The sequence below is a fragment of the Hypomesus nipponensis genome, chromosome 17 (assembly GCF_054491055.1).
Source record: "Hypomesus nipponensis isolate SF chromosome 17, ASM5449105v1, whole genome shotgun sequence".
NCBI lineage: Eukaryota > Metazoa > Chordata > Actinopteri > Osmeriformes > Osmeridae > Hypomesus > Hypomesus nipponensis.
The window spans coordinates 12549169-12564256 of NC_140377.1; the positions used below are offsets into that span (position 1 = coordinate 12549169).

The 15088-nt window shown below is 43.0% G+C and overlaps 1 protein-coding gene across 3 annotated transcripts in view; it reads left to right on the plus strand.

Annotated features, from left to right (window-relative positions):
• Window positions 1-15088, plus strand: part of abcc1 (ATP binding cassette subfamily C member 1 (ABCC1 blood group)) — a 121678-nt gene that overhangs the window by 98945 nt on the left and 7645 nt on the right. For all 3 annotated transcript variants that reach the window (XM_084677105.1, XM_084677106.1, XM_084677107.1), the window contains 9 exons: window positions 716-923; window positions 1108-1418; window positions 1959-2158; window positions 2335-2461; window positions 3163-3264; window positions 3410-3556; window positions 3813-3971; window positions 9183-9349; window positions 9445-9639. In XM_084677105.1, coding sequence (XP_084533231.1) covers window positions 716-923; window positions 1108-1418; window positions 1959-2158; window positions 2335-2461; window positions 3163-3264; window positions 3410-3556; window positions 3813-3971; window positions 9183-9349; window positions 9445-9639 — 1616 coding nt within the window. The remainder of the gene's footprint in view (window positions 1-715; window positions 924-1107; window positions 1419-1958; window positions 2159-2334; window positions 2462-3162; window positions 3265-3409; window positions 3557-3812; window positions 3972-9182; window positions 9350-9444; window positions 9640-15088) is intronic.

The following is a 15088-nucleotide window of genomic DNA, read 5'->3' on the forward strand; positions in this document are numbered from 1 at the left end:
TGACCCCTGTCCACCATCGAAAGCACCTACAATGGCCACACACGCTGGAACTGACTCTTGGAGCAGTGGAAGAAGGACACCTGATCCGATGAGTTCCGTTTCCTTTAACATCACCTGGGCGGCCGTGTACGCGTGCGTTGTTTGTGGGGAAGTCATGGCACTGTGGGAAGACGACATTCCGGTGGTGGGACATGCTCCGGGCAATGTTCTGCTGGGAAACCCCGGGTCTGGCCTTTCATGTGGACTTCAATTTGACATGTGCCAACTAGCTAAACATCGTTCAGGCCAGGTACACTCCTTCATGCCAGTGATATTCCGGGATGGCAGTGGCCTCTTTCAGTAGGATAATGCACCATCCCAAACTGCACATAATATTCCAGAATGGTTTGAGGAACACAAAGTGTGTTAGATGTTGTGCTGTTCTTTAAATTCCCAGATCTCAATTCGATTGAGCATCTGTGAGATGCGCTGGACCAAAAAGTCTGATGCACGGCGGCTCCACCTAGCCACTTACGGGACTTAAAGGATCTGATGCTAGTGTTTTCCTGCCAGATACCACAAGACACCTTCATGGGTCTTATAGAGTCCATGCGTCGGCAGGTCGGGCTTGTTTTGGCGGCACACAGAGGATGAACAGCATATTAGGCAAGTGGTCATAATGTTTTGTCTCATCGGTGTGTATATTAACTGTGTTATTTTACGTGTGTGTGTCCAGGTGAAGCTGTCTGTGTTCTGGGAGTACATGAAGGCCATCGGTGTGCTGCTCTCTTGCATCAGCATTGTGCTCTTCTTCAGCCACCACATGGCCTCGCTCTTCTCCAACTACTGGCTTAGCCTATGGACTGATGACCCTGTTGTCAATGGAACACAGCCCAACCGACAGATGAGGCTAGGGGTGTATGGAGCTCTGGGTGTCTCTCAAGGTGCGTGTGTCTGTTGTGTGTCATTGATTTGGAAAGTAACTATAAGAATAGGTGAGCAATATGAGTGTACACAGTATACTTTGCTTTACAATTTATGCATTACCACTCAACATGGGATCCCCCTGGGTGTGTATGTGTTTGTTTGCCTCACCGACCCTAACACCCCCCCACCGGTCCTTTGCAGGGGTTGCCGTGTTCTGTTACTCCATCTCGGTGTCCATCGGAGGCATCCTGGCATCGCGCTACCTCCACCAGAACATGCTATACAATGTACTCCGCTCGCCCATGGCCTTCTTCGAGCGCACACCCAGCGGCAACCTGGTCAACCGCTTTGCCAAGGAGACGGACACCATTGACGCGGTTATCCCCAGCATCATCAAGATGTTCATGGGCTCCATGTTCAATGTGATGGGCTCCTGCGTGGTCATTCTTATTGCGACACCGCTCGTGGCCATCATCATCCCCCCGCTGGGACTGCTGTACTTCTTTGTGCAGGTGGGTTGCTGGGCATGTTGGTTGGATGTGAGGGTGCATTGGTTGATTACAGTGTGGGGGGGTGGATTGGCTACTGTGTGGATTTGTTTAACCACGCGACACATCCCCATGCGAGATCCCATCTTGCTGAGCTACAAGTTAACCATTGGCCCCAACCATAGTGGTTCGGACCAGTTAGCATCCTATGAGGAGTGTCTGGCAGCTCCGGGCATGGTTGAACCTCGCCTGTGATTGGATGAACCATCTGTCTATCACCTGCAAAGTGCCTGCATGTTTCCAAACAGTGTCTAAGGATGTGTAACAAACAATCTGGCGAGTCAGGTTAGCGTTCATTAGGGTGGAATTCTGTGGATATACTGTTTTGGGGGGATTATTTGGTACCTAGTTAGTGAGTTGAATACAAATAAAATGACTTGAATCAAATGTAAACATTCACACAAGGGTCATAATATGTATCTTGTGTAAGAATTCAAAAAGGTGATGATCCTTGAAATCAAATTTTTTATGTAAAATGGTATGTCCTTCCTCCTCCATTGCCAGAGGTTCTACGTGGCGTCATCCCGCCAACTGAAACGACTGGAATCAGTGAGCCGTTCGCCGGTGTACACCCACTTTAACGAGACCCTGCTAGGAACCAGCGTCATCCGGGCCTTTGGTGAGCAGGAGCGCTTCATCCGCGAAAGTGACGGACGCGTTGACCATAACCAGAAGGCGTACTACCCCAGCATCGTGGCTAACCGGTGAGCAGTCGTGTTGGAGGGTCCAAAGCCATCCTTATCATGCTGTGGGTTATTCTTAGGATTAGGGGGGACAAGGATCTTTGAGTCCTGTTCAGATTTTGTTTTCCTGATACAAATTCTTTGTAGCTAGGCAATATTAAGTGTGTGAGTGTGTGTGTGTGTGTGTGCGTGTGTAGTTGGCTGGCAGTGCGTCTTGAGTTTGTAGGAAACTGCATTGTGACCTTCGCAGCCCTCTTCGCCGTCATGGCTCGGGAGAACCTTAGCCCAGGAATCATGGGATTGTCCATATCTTATGCACTGCAGGTTAGCTCCCCTGAACCCCTTACCAGCATAGGGGTTTGAGCATAGACTGTAAAAAGAATGGACGACGCGTCTCCGCTTTCTCCCACTGTACACAAATGAAGCCAAAATATCCCGGATACGGGTGCTGCCATCTTGCGCTGGTGATGTCCTTTGGAGCGTGTGGTGGAGCCGCAATATCGACCCCTTTTTATATCGTTAAATAACAAATACAAAACAAACTGATCGGAAAAATTTGCTCTTGAACAGACATCCGCGTAAAATAATAAAAATTAAAACCACCTAAAATGACAGAGACCATCTTTGGAAAACGTTATTAGACTTGCACTTAGATTTTTTTGTTTGGAATATGTCCCATCAGCTAACATGGAGGGGCAGGACTTATGACCTATACTGCAGCCAGCCACCAGGGGTGATCGAGTACTGTCCATTCTTTTTAGAGTCTATGGGTTTGAGTTTAAACTAAAACACAGATGTTTTGTGATAAAAGTATGTTATGTCTCGTTACATGTCTAGTGTGTTTTAAAATGCTAACCATCAACAAGAATGGTTTGTTTTTATCTATGTCTCTATGATAACATCATTTTGAAGTTACTTACTTCAAAGCCTTTGAGGTTGACAAAACTAAGCTTAATTATGTTGAGAATCCATAACCAGACAGTATATTAGTTTTGGCTTTTCTAATGGACCTCCTGTCTGTGTAGCTGACTGCCTCTCTAACTTGGCTGGTGAGGATGTCCTCAGACCTGGAGACCAACATTGTTGCTGTGGAGAAAGTGCAAGAATATAGCAACACAGAGAAAGAGGTAGGAGGGGCTAACCAGTTATTTGGCAGTATAACTGAAGAAAAATGTCCTCAGAATGTGGAGAGACAACCCAAAAGTGAGATCATTTTACTACTTTGAACACCATGTGAAAATGTATTCTGGTATGTATGTTTTTTTCTCTCAGGCTGAATGGAAGAACGAACAGTCAACCCTGCCTCCTGGCTGGCCTACGGCAGGACACATCCAGATCAGGGACTTTGGCCTGAGATACAGGGAGGATCAGGAGCTGGCCATCCGCAACATCACTGTCACCATCCACGGAGGAGAGAAGGTGTGGTTGTTGTGTGTTGGTGTTGTTGTTGGAGCCGGGTGTGTCTAAATTTGTAAGTGCATCTGTCTCTCTGTATGGTCTGTCGGGGTTATATGGCCTTTGGAGTCTTGGTGGTTCACCAACCGAAGATGTGTTTACAACACATAGTGTAGGTATATATGCTAGTTACAAAATTACAAATGTATTTCTTTGGATCAGACAGGGAGTTTTAATCCCCATTCATTCATAATAGAAGTGTGAGTGGATGTCCACCCAGGTTGGCATAGTCGGGCGGACGGGAGCCGGCAAGTCCTCTCTGACCCTGGGTCTCTTCCGCATCATCGAAGCCTCCCAGGGAGAGATCCACATTGACGGGGTCAACATCGCTCAGCTGGGCCTGCATGAGCTGAGATCCAGGATCACCATCATACCACAGGTATGAACTTTCACACACCAGTCTCCATATCTTCAAATGCTGTTTTCAGGGGGTTTTGGGGTCAGTGTCAGAATTACATTAAAGGTCACATGACATGAAAACTTCACTTTAGGAGGTTATTAACTACCTACTAACCGAGAGTGAGGTCATGCCAGGAAATAATCAAACTGAGGCTGGAACGTATCCGCTGATACCGCAAAGCCGAGGTGTGATATTTCCCGGCATGACCGAACGATGGAGGTTAGTAAGTAGTTTATTATATGGCATTTTTAGCTTCTTTTCATTTTGTAAACGAAAATAAATGGTACCTCTAGGCTAATTGTAGCTAGCTCTCAAGTCTTCTCACGCTGTGTTTCATGTGTTGCCTAGCAACTCATTACTTTTGATAGAAAGCGGACAACATGGTTCTGCTAAAATGGCTTTAATTTCAACACAAAATAACAACACAAGTGATTAAAAGAGTCTAGTCTTCATCCTCACTTTCGATGACAAATCTTTTCAGCATCATCTGGATAGTAAAACTCAGCAGCTGACTCGTCGCTCATTTTGAAGATGACGTCAGAGGGCAATACGGAGCCGTATTGACCGCTGAGGAGGGCAATACGCGTCTGGCATGACTACCCATTAGCCAATCAGAAAGCTCGTACCGTCGTTGCCATATAATAATTAACATTAATGAGTTTCCCTAGCCTGCCTTTGGTCCCCTAGTGGCTTGAATTTATTTTCGATAGGTGTAAACCAAGCCCAAGACCAAGACTCAAATGCTCTATTTGAAAATCTGTTACTTGTGACGTCACAAGGAGCCAGGCTACCACCCTTCTCTCTGCTTTGCCTGCCCAGATAATCTGGCCCGCCCATGAAAAACTGAGCTACGATTGTGCAAAGGCGAGTGCGATATCGGTTTTTCCTGGAGAGACATCATGGCTAGCAAACGAACGAAGCATAACAGAACGAAGCCTCTGCACAACCAGTATCTTAATTTTATTTTCGCTGGAAATGCGCAGACACAACTTCCGAAAGTTTTGTATGTCTGTGCCAAACATTTTGGCCACTACTGTTTCCTCAACCTGAGCCAATACAAAGCTGGCCTTGCTGAAATAAAATTCTCGATCATTACTATCTCTCCTTGGTCAAGCTACAAACCTTGGACAAGTAAGTTAACTAACGCTATATCATTTTGTTGCTTAACTGTATATGGTTACCTAGCTTGCTACCAGGGGCGGCGCCAGAGAATTTTTAATGCAGGTGCTAAGGAGGTGCTAGATCATTGACAGGGGGAGCTTCGCAATTCTATATATTATATATAAATACTATCAGGGCTGCCTGGGCCAGAGTGGCACCCATTTTCAGCCCGGCAGTGTAATGGCCAAAGCCAGCCCATCCCCCACCAGGGGCCGAGCCATACGTTGAACAATCGGGGCTTAACCTGAACCTAGAACCTAGTCAAGGTTTTGATGCGAGGTGAATTCGCAATTTTTTCCATAAATTTCTGTGCAAAATAGTTTTTTTTAGCTTTTTGTAGGCTAATATAAACATAACGTTGGACTCCTATTGTAATATTTTCCGGAAATTACAACCCAAATTTGTACCTGAAAGATTCAGGGCTTTTGAGAAAACATTTTTCCCACCCCTGCAGGAACCTCGATTTATGCAGTGACATATCTTTCTTTTATTACTTGGCTTTTTCAGTTCCTCCTGGCATCTTTTCCCCATCCATTTTATTCTTTTTTTTCATCAGCTTAATCTTGATAACTCCACAACAATACATGATTGTTTAGGGTTGTCTCAGTGACAACAAATTTGGTACGCACTTGTGTTTGAGAAAGAGAGCATGCGCGACAACTGAAAACAGCACTTTTTAATCCACCAATCTGATCATGCGTTTATTTAGATTAAAACCTAGTGTAGCCTATTAGTTTACTTATCAGTCACACAGTAACTTAACACATATCGTTTTATTCGGTGTGTGAAAAAAACTAAGAGAAAGCAGGCGATCTGCTGGACCAATTCATGAGCAGGCAGAGCGGACCACCGTGAATTCTCCCAATTGCCACTCCGGGCCTGAATACTATTAATAAGTGAGCAATATTTTTGGGGGTGCTATGGGGGTGTTTGTTCTTTCTTGGGGGTGCTGAAGCACCTGTTAGCCCCTCCGTAGCGCCATTGCTTGCTACCCTATAGAATGTGGCTGTAACATTAGCTCTGCAGCTAACAGCTGAGTTTCTGTTGCTAATAGGTACGTGGCATTAAGTGTGTGTGTGAACACAAACGCTGTAACGCCAGTGTTGTACACTTCTTGGTTATTTGGATAACCGTTATGCTGTTGGTGTTATGGCGCGCGCAATATCCGCCTTTCCCCTCATTTAAATTATTATGAGTGTGCACCTCTGCAAACCAGGGCGATCAGATGAGAATGGCTAAATTCGAGGCATCTTACAGCAATGGGGGCTACCAGCCATTGCGATACATGCGTTGTAAACATTGGCGCATGTTGCCGCCTCTCCTCCGCAATGGCATTTAAAGCTACAGAAACAGCAGTTTTGAGGAAAGCTCATTGTGGGACTGCTCGTAGTGGCTGTAATTATGTAGCCTGGCTCTGCCCTCCTACATACTTCTGCTCAATTTGGATTTTGCTTCTGTACCAGGTCTGGGAGTCTGACTTTGAAGTCGGTTTTCAGAAACAATTTTGTATGTCCAATCAGCAGAGGGAGTGGCTGAGAACGATGACGTTAATGTCGTGCACTAGTTTGAGTAGTTCAGTAATGGTGGCGGAGAAAGATGCGAGCGAAGTTATTCTGCGGTTGTGGCAATGCTGCCGAATATCCATAAGTTAGAGACGGAGCAAGAACATTCCTTGCTGAGTTTTGTAGGTGGCCATGATGTTGTAGCCCTCCTCCCCACAAGGTTCGGGAAAAGTTTGATTTTCCAGCTAAGGCAGCTAGCTCCGTTACACTAGCGCTGAAGGAGTTGGCTAAGACAAACGCTTGCGATTGGTTATGGCAGATCAGAGTGGCTCTGGGCAGATCCAATAGTTTTAAACTTCAACAGAGGACCCGCCTTCAATTAAGTTAACGCTTGTCAATGGAGCGATCCCAGACCCTCTGTACAAATGAAATGTACGAGGGTCTGGTTAGGACCAGGCTAGTAATTATGCACCAAGGCTGAATTTTAGGAAAGATACTTCAGATACAGTAATAGGGAACCACTAAGGCCTATATAAAAGCATCCAACAACAGCATATCACGTGACCTTTAAGGATTAAGGTTAAGGTAGGAGATAGTGGTTGGAGAGAACACACTTTTGAATGGGTTTGAATGGTCTGGGCCCACTAGGATTGGAAAAACAAATCTGTGTGTGGAGAAGGTGTGTACCTTTCTTCTCCATGCACTTTTGTTACAACCCCCTCTCTGTGGTCTTGATGTAGGGCAAGAGATGGGCCAAATGAAAGTCTACCGTGTACGGTGACTTGCTTTAAATACAACAACGTGTGATATTTTAAATATAAATAGTGATTATAAATGGCACAGAGGAACAATGAATGGTGCCAAAGAACAGTAAGTAATATGAGTGTCCTTGCTGCTGTACCTAACCAAAAACATCCCTGTACTAAACATATTGGGTGGCACCCGTTCCATATCTAAGGTATATAACAGGTTTTGCTACGTGATGAGATGCATGTATGACCCATGGGCAGCTTACCTATCTCCGTACAAACATCCAAAAACATGACCGTATTTTTCGGAAATAAAGCCACGGTTTATACCCGGATTTAACATTTTTATTAAAATGTTACGTGTCGAAAGGTAAATATTAGTTAATTCCCGGGCAATAGAAAACATACATTAAGGACTTTCTTTCGTTTTCGAAGTGTGTAGCAACGGCATGCTTAGTGCTATGTAAGATCGCCTATACTCGTGCATTGCTTTGTATCATTGTTCCCTGGAATCATTGTTCCCATATCAAGTGCGGCATATATTCCAGTGCGGTTTACACTCAGATTTACAAACACAAAGCTTCCATTCTGGTGGGATGCGGTTTATAGAAAATGTTGCTTATTTTCCTAAATATACGGTATACCGGGTATAGGTATGAACAGGAAAAAAAGTGGAAAGAGTGCTTTCACACAAAACACAACTACCTCAAAGCCAAAAATTAGACAAATGGCTTAGTCAACACTGACAGAAAACACAGAATGTATCAGTTCTCAAACTGAAAACTGGAGAGGTTTATTTATGAGAGGGATGACCAGCCGTTTTGACTGGAGCAGTTGCGCCCGTGAAATTGAATGGACTGGATCAGCCGATCACAGACGGAGAGTCAAACTCTGCCCCCACTTCTCATATGCTAACGTCTGATTTTCTGGACGGTCTCAACTTGATGGCTCTCACACCCCTTTCAAGATGTGGTCTGATTGGTTGTTCTTGTGTATAAAGGGAATTGTAATGCATTGTTCTTTGGATTCTTCATGTCCTGAGACCTTCTCCTCAGTTCTCCCTCAGTTCTCCCTTGTCCTACTGTCCTACTCTTTGCTCACCTCTTGCTTTCTCTCTGATTTGCAATGATCATGGTAGAGTAGGTAAGATTTAAAGCTTTCATATTGTAACATGTTTGCCTGGTAATTGATTTCATTCATTTGCAAAGTAATTAAATGCGTATTTCATTTAACTGTACTTTGACCACTCTTGCTCTGATTTAACCCATAGAGTCAAATACTTGGAATTCTATTGGTATTGGCATTATTTGGTTCATGCTAATACACTGTTCAGTTTCCCATTTTCCTTAAACCATAGGAGAATTCATTTTGGTTGTTTGGCCAATATATTACCCCCCTACAGTGGTAACAATAGTGGTAGGGAGAAACAGAAGACAAAAATTCACAACACAACTACACGGACACAGACAATGTTAACATGTGGCTATAACAGCTTCATGTCAGCGAGCTTCTCTACGCAGCACGTGTCCTGCAGTAAGAATCCTCCATCGTGTCCTCTATAATTTCACTCGCTATTGCGTTGTTTACAAATGTGTACATGAAAATGTTGGGTCACACAAACACACCATTCAGACTTCTTCCCCCAGGTATCCCATACCTTTGCCCCATTATCACCACCATTCCACAGATAAAACACTCAAATGCACAAAATCCATAACCCACACATTATTGTATATGCACCTGGCTTTTTTTTCTGAATTTCTCACTCTGTCCCTTAGGACCCAGTTCTGTTTTCAGGGTCTCTGAGGATGAATCTGGACCCCTTCGACTGCTACTCGGATGAGGAGGTGTGGAGATCCTTGGAGCTGGCTCACCTCAAGAGCTTTGTGTCAGGCCTGCCAGACAAGCTTAACCACGAGTGCTCCGAGGGAGGAGAGAATCTCAGGTACATAGAGAAGCATATTTACAGCCCACAAAAGACTTCCGAGCTATACATACCTCAAGCATATCAGTCTTAATCTTTCTCCCTCCTGCATTCAGTCTGGGTCAGCGCCAGCTGGTGTGTCTGGCCCGAGCGCTCCTGAGGAAGACCAAAATCCTGGTTCTGGACGAGGCCACAGCTGCTGTTGACTTGGAGACGGACAACTTGATCCAGTCCACCATCCGCACCCAGTTTGAGGACTGCACTGTCTTGACCATCGCTCACAGACTCAACACCATCATGGACTACACCAGGTATCTAGTATCGCACCCACCTCCTAGTAACTGGCAGAAATGCCATTGACCATGACAGACCACTTTTGTAAGACCATGCTTGTGCACAGGTAACTTGTGCACAAGCAATATAATGCATTAGACAAGTGAGATGTAAACAACAATACTTACTTCTGAGTAGTGTTGTCACGGTACCAACATTTCAGTAGTCAGTACCAATACCAGTGAAATTTCACGGTACTCGATACAATTTTTGATACCAAAGCAAAAAACAAAAATAGGTTACTGAACAACTCTCATTTGTTGACAGTAACAGTCACCTACAATATCTAAGGCTGTAGCCTACTTATGACAACAACAGAACATTAATACAATCACAATGCATGTAGGCCTAAAGGCAAACAATGTGTGTGGACTGAGTGTAGACATTAAGAGAACTCAGCAGATGACTTAGAGATCATTTGTTGAGCTAAAAAATATAAATCTTGACTTGAACATAATTTATAAGAAGTAGAAAAAGTGGATGCAATACGCATTCACAAAACGTAAATATAGCTGCAAGCAGCAATGAGGGGGCCAAGCAGAACAGGGTTCCGAGGACACGTAGCAAGTTCTGTGTGAATCCATCACAGATTTGCTGAGATACGAAACAACTTCCTGTTTGGCGGCATTGCTGCCGATTTTGATTGGCTGTACCGGACAAACGGTTTCAAAAATCTAAACGTGTGAAAACATTTGTGAGAGTTGGTCTGAAGATGACTCATTCCAAATCTTTGCTTATTGTAGCGCCCCCTAGAGGTCAAATGACAGAACCCTTTTTTTAATGTCTTTAGAACAGGATCCTGAGTTCATAGACCCAGTTTGGTGTGAATGCAGCAATGATTTGCAGACATATTACGTCACTTCCTGTTTTGGCGGCTTTGTCGCCAACTTTGATTGATTGGCTGTACCGGACAAACGTTTTGTGTTTAATATTTTTATTGACCATTCAAGTTAAGTAACATAAACATGTCAACAGAAATTGGGCATCAGTCTTTATGTCTTTACAATACAATCACCCCAATTAATGCCAATCTAGCAACTTTTCTGATCTTATCTGTTTTATATTCCCCCCCCCCCCCCCCCCCACCACCACTGAACTTGTAGGACACCCACCCCGAAACAAAAAAAGATAATAATAGAAACCATAGCAATAACACCAATAAAAAAGGAGTAAAAACACATACATAAACATAGGCTCAGCTGAAGTCTTGTACTACACACCATAGTTTACATGGATGAACAGCACAACTATAAATGTTAGAGGGCTGCTGGGTGTTAAGGTTACCTAAATATGTCAGCACTGGATCCCAGACCGAGAAGAATTTGTCCCTGGACCCCCTGAGAGTGTATTTTATTTTCTCTAATTTTATGAACGGCATTAGGTCATTAAACCACAGAGACACACTGGGTGGATGCTTAGATTTCCAATGTAAAATAATTTGTCTGCATGCCAGCCGTGTTGTAAAGGCAACAATGTTTTTATATCTTGTCCTTATTGTAAAATATCTCCTGTCTGTAGTACCAAAAATGGCCATTACTGCGTTGGGTCTTAGATCAATACTAAGAGCTTCTGACAATATTTTAAAGATTGTAGACCAATAGGATGCTACGGTTGAGCACGACCAAAACATATGGTTTAAGTTGGCAGGAGTCTGTCAACACCTGTCGCAGCTTGCATCTGTGTTAGGGTATATTCTAGCAAGTCTGGCTTTGGAGTAGTGGATGCGTTGTAAGATTTTGAACTGTATTATGCTTAATTTGGCACATGAAGTGCTACCATTCACTCTTAGTAAAGCGCTGTCCCAAATGTCTCCTTCCAAGTCCTCTCCCAGCTCATCCACCCAGTCTGCCTTGATCTTTGCAAGAGTCGTATTTCTAAAAGAAGATATACAGGTATTGATTCTTGAAATACGTCCTTTAAAGCTGAAGGTAGTCCCCAACAGATCATCTTAAGCAGAAGGTGATGGTAAATATGGAGAGTTGGGGTCCTGATGTTGAAGGAAGTGGCGGACTTGGAAGTATCGAAATAGGCTAGACTGAGGGAGGCCAAATTGACGTGATAAGTCATCAAAGCTAGCGAAAATACTGTTTATATCCATATCCTTAAATGTAAAAATACCTTACCTTTGCCAGAGAGTAAATTCAGAGTCCAATCTAGCTGGAAGGAAAAGATGATTGTTGTGCAAGGGACTTAAATGGAGAAGATCATTAAACCCGAAACTACGTTTAAGTTGGAACCATATTTTGAGAGTATTGATGACTACTGGATTGTTGGTGTATTGAGAGGCAGAGATGGGAAGGCTGGAGGTGACTAGGGCTCTAAGAGAGGTTGAAGTGCAAGATGCGGCTTCAAAACGGCACCAGTCTGTATCAGGAGCGTGGAGCCAGTGCATGATTTTTTGAACATTTGAGGCCCAATAATAATGACAAAGATTTGGAAGAGCTAGGCCACCTTGCAGTCAAGGCCTCTGTAACAGTTGTAGCCTTATTCTAGGTTTCTTCCCGTCCCATATAAATGAAGTGAAGATCTTATCAATAGATCTAAAAGAACAATTTAGGGAGATAATGTGGAATACATTGAAACAGATAGATAGAGACATTTTGGAAGCACATTCATTTTTATACAGTGCACTTTCCCTGCTAAAGATAGGTGAAGTGTCTTCCATTTCTTCAGGTCTGACTTAATCTTTTAAAATAGCAGACCAAAGTTTTCCTGGTAAAGTTCCTGCATGTCCCTTGTAATGTTGATGCCCAAATATCTAAAGCCATTTCTAGACACATGGAACGGTAGAGCATTGTCTTGTATTTGAAGAGCCAGGTCATTAACAGGATAACATTCACTCACCTAAAATTCAGTTTGTACCCAGAAAAAGCACCAAATCTCCTCAAAGCACAGATCACATGAGCGGCACTTGAAGATAGTAGCTTTGCCTTTTTAGGCAGATTCGTAGATTTAGAATTGGAACGGTCTAATACCGGATTCATTTTAGGCGATGATTTCAGTTTAAATCATCGCCAAATATCAATAGCTGCAAGTTCAAATCTGGAATTAATGAAATTATTTTCCCCATAAATGTATCATTGTCCAATTCGGGGCATAGTTATTAACCAAAATCACAGGCCTATGGTAGAGAAGCCCAGATATCATTACAAACCGTCCTTGTGGGTCAGAGGTAGGGGTGGAACGAGTTCTGTACAATGGAGGGAATAGCAAAACAAAAATGCAGAACTAGGGCTCCAGGCTAACTACTGTAAATGCTAGTCTTAGCTAAATGTCTTAAATGTATGATGCGCTTGTCGATCAGTCCTCCTACACCATGACACGATGGACTACTTGCTGAGCAACAGCGCAAACACAGGCAGGGATACAGTAGCAGCAACGCTAGTGCTAAATAAGTATTAAGACATGTTTGTAGTCTAGGTATAGCAAAAAATAGCCTAACTTTACTAGACTTTTAGCTGCGGTACTAATTCTGAGAGCTCGCTGATATCGCTTTCTTACTAGAACGTGCATTAGTCATTTATTTAGCAGACGCTCTTATCCAGATCGTCGTATCTATGAGTCGTTGCTAACATGTGCTGTTGTTGCACACCCAAGAAATTCCACATTTGTAGGTCGCACATGTGCGAGTACAAGTTAAAAAAAAATTGCACTGTCTCAAAAAACTGTCTGGATCACTGAGAACTCAAAGCCATTTTTTTGTATTGTATATCTCAGGCTGTATCACCAACAGTCTCTCCCCTGAGCTAGCTGCAACAGCATGAAGTGTGTAAAGTAGTAAACAGTAAGTTGGCCTACCCCACATATATATATTTTATTTCGTTATAAAACTGAAAACACAGCATCTCTTATTTATTAAGTACATAGAATACCTCCTCACTAAGTCCTTGTCCTATCCACTACTCTCTCGCCTGTACTAGAGTAGCGTTAAGTGACCGGGAAACCGAAGTCGGCGGGTCCTAGCTCGTGTGTGTCGCCACCACTCGCCATATTCATCTTTAGTGCTGCTGATGGTTATGTCTGACATACTCGGTTCGGCTACACAGGTGACGGCGACAATCAATTTCCGAGCTAAGGCGGATCTACACATTAGGTGTTCCTAAAGAACACAAGTATGTAACAGTAGTTCTGCATTACATTAATTAAATTGCACGCAAGTTTTATTAATTCAATACTGTGTATTCTCTGTGTAATTTCATGCACTGAACCGTGACGCCCGTACCGTAGGGTTCGGTACGAATACATGTACCGTTCCACCCCTAGTCTGAGGTAACAGTGGTTGCACTAAATTTGATTCTTTTATGGATCAGTATGGCTGTTCCACAAGTTTTTGAATTAAGATTGGAGTGAAATACATTCCCCACCCATCCTTAACCAGTAGGTGGGTTTCCTGTAGAATGCAATATCACACTTGAAGTATTAGGGCTGTGAAAAATAACGCGTTAACGCGTTATGATTAAATTACAGGATTAATTCGTTATTTTTGTTTAACGCATTTAACGTAATATTACCACAATTCCACCCAATCTGCAACTTCTGGATGAGAAGTTTGTGTTCCAAAAAAACGAAGTTGGAACATCCAATAAAACCAAAGTGATATGCACACTCTGCGGCAAGGCTCCAGACTGCGACCAAATTGTCGCATTTTGCGACCAGTTTTTGAGACAGTGCAGCATTTTTTACAAGCACTCGTGCATGTGCGACCTACAAATTTTGAATTCATTGGATGCACACATTAGCAACAACGCATAGATACGACGTTCTAGTAAGACAGCGACTAATGAGAAAAATTCGGAAAATCGGTAATATGTGATTAATCATGATTAATCCACAGAAACCTGTGATCAATTTGATTAAAAATGTTAATCATTTCACAGCCCTAATTTTAAATGATTAAATATTCTGGCCATTTTAACAGGCCCATTTAAACCTTTTAGATTCCAGCTAATGAATCATACAGCAGCCCTCTTTGCATCAATACCACCTCCCATGTTCAACTATAAAGAATACAAATGAAGGAATGGTAAACATAAATAAATTAGAGCAATGATTGTGATAAAGTATGTGCGATTCTTTTGGTTGTAAAAATTTAGTGGTGTCCCTTTCCCCAACCCTATCCCTATCCCATGACCAAAACAAAAACAGAACTAGATTTAAAACTAAGCCTATACTTGACCTTATTCCTGAGGTAAGCTGCAGGCTAAACACTACATCCCAAAACTTCTGGCGATATAGTCTCTGACACTCAGGAAGACTCCCAGCGATTATGACATGTAAAAAAAAAAAATATGAGAAGGTCGAGCAATAGAATAACAGTAAAACAAACGAGCATATAAAAACGTGCATAACATAAGTATTGAAAGGTAGCATAAGTGGTCTATACGAGATCCAGTACTCGTGTACAGTATAATACCGATTAGTCCAGCA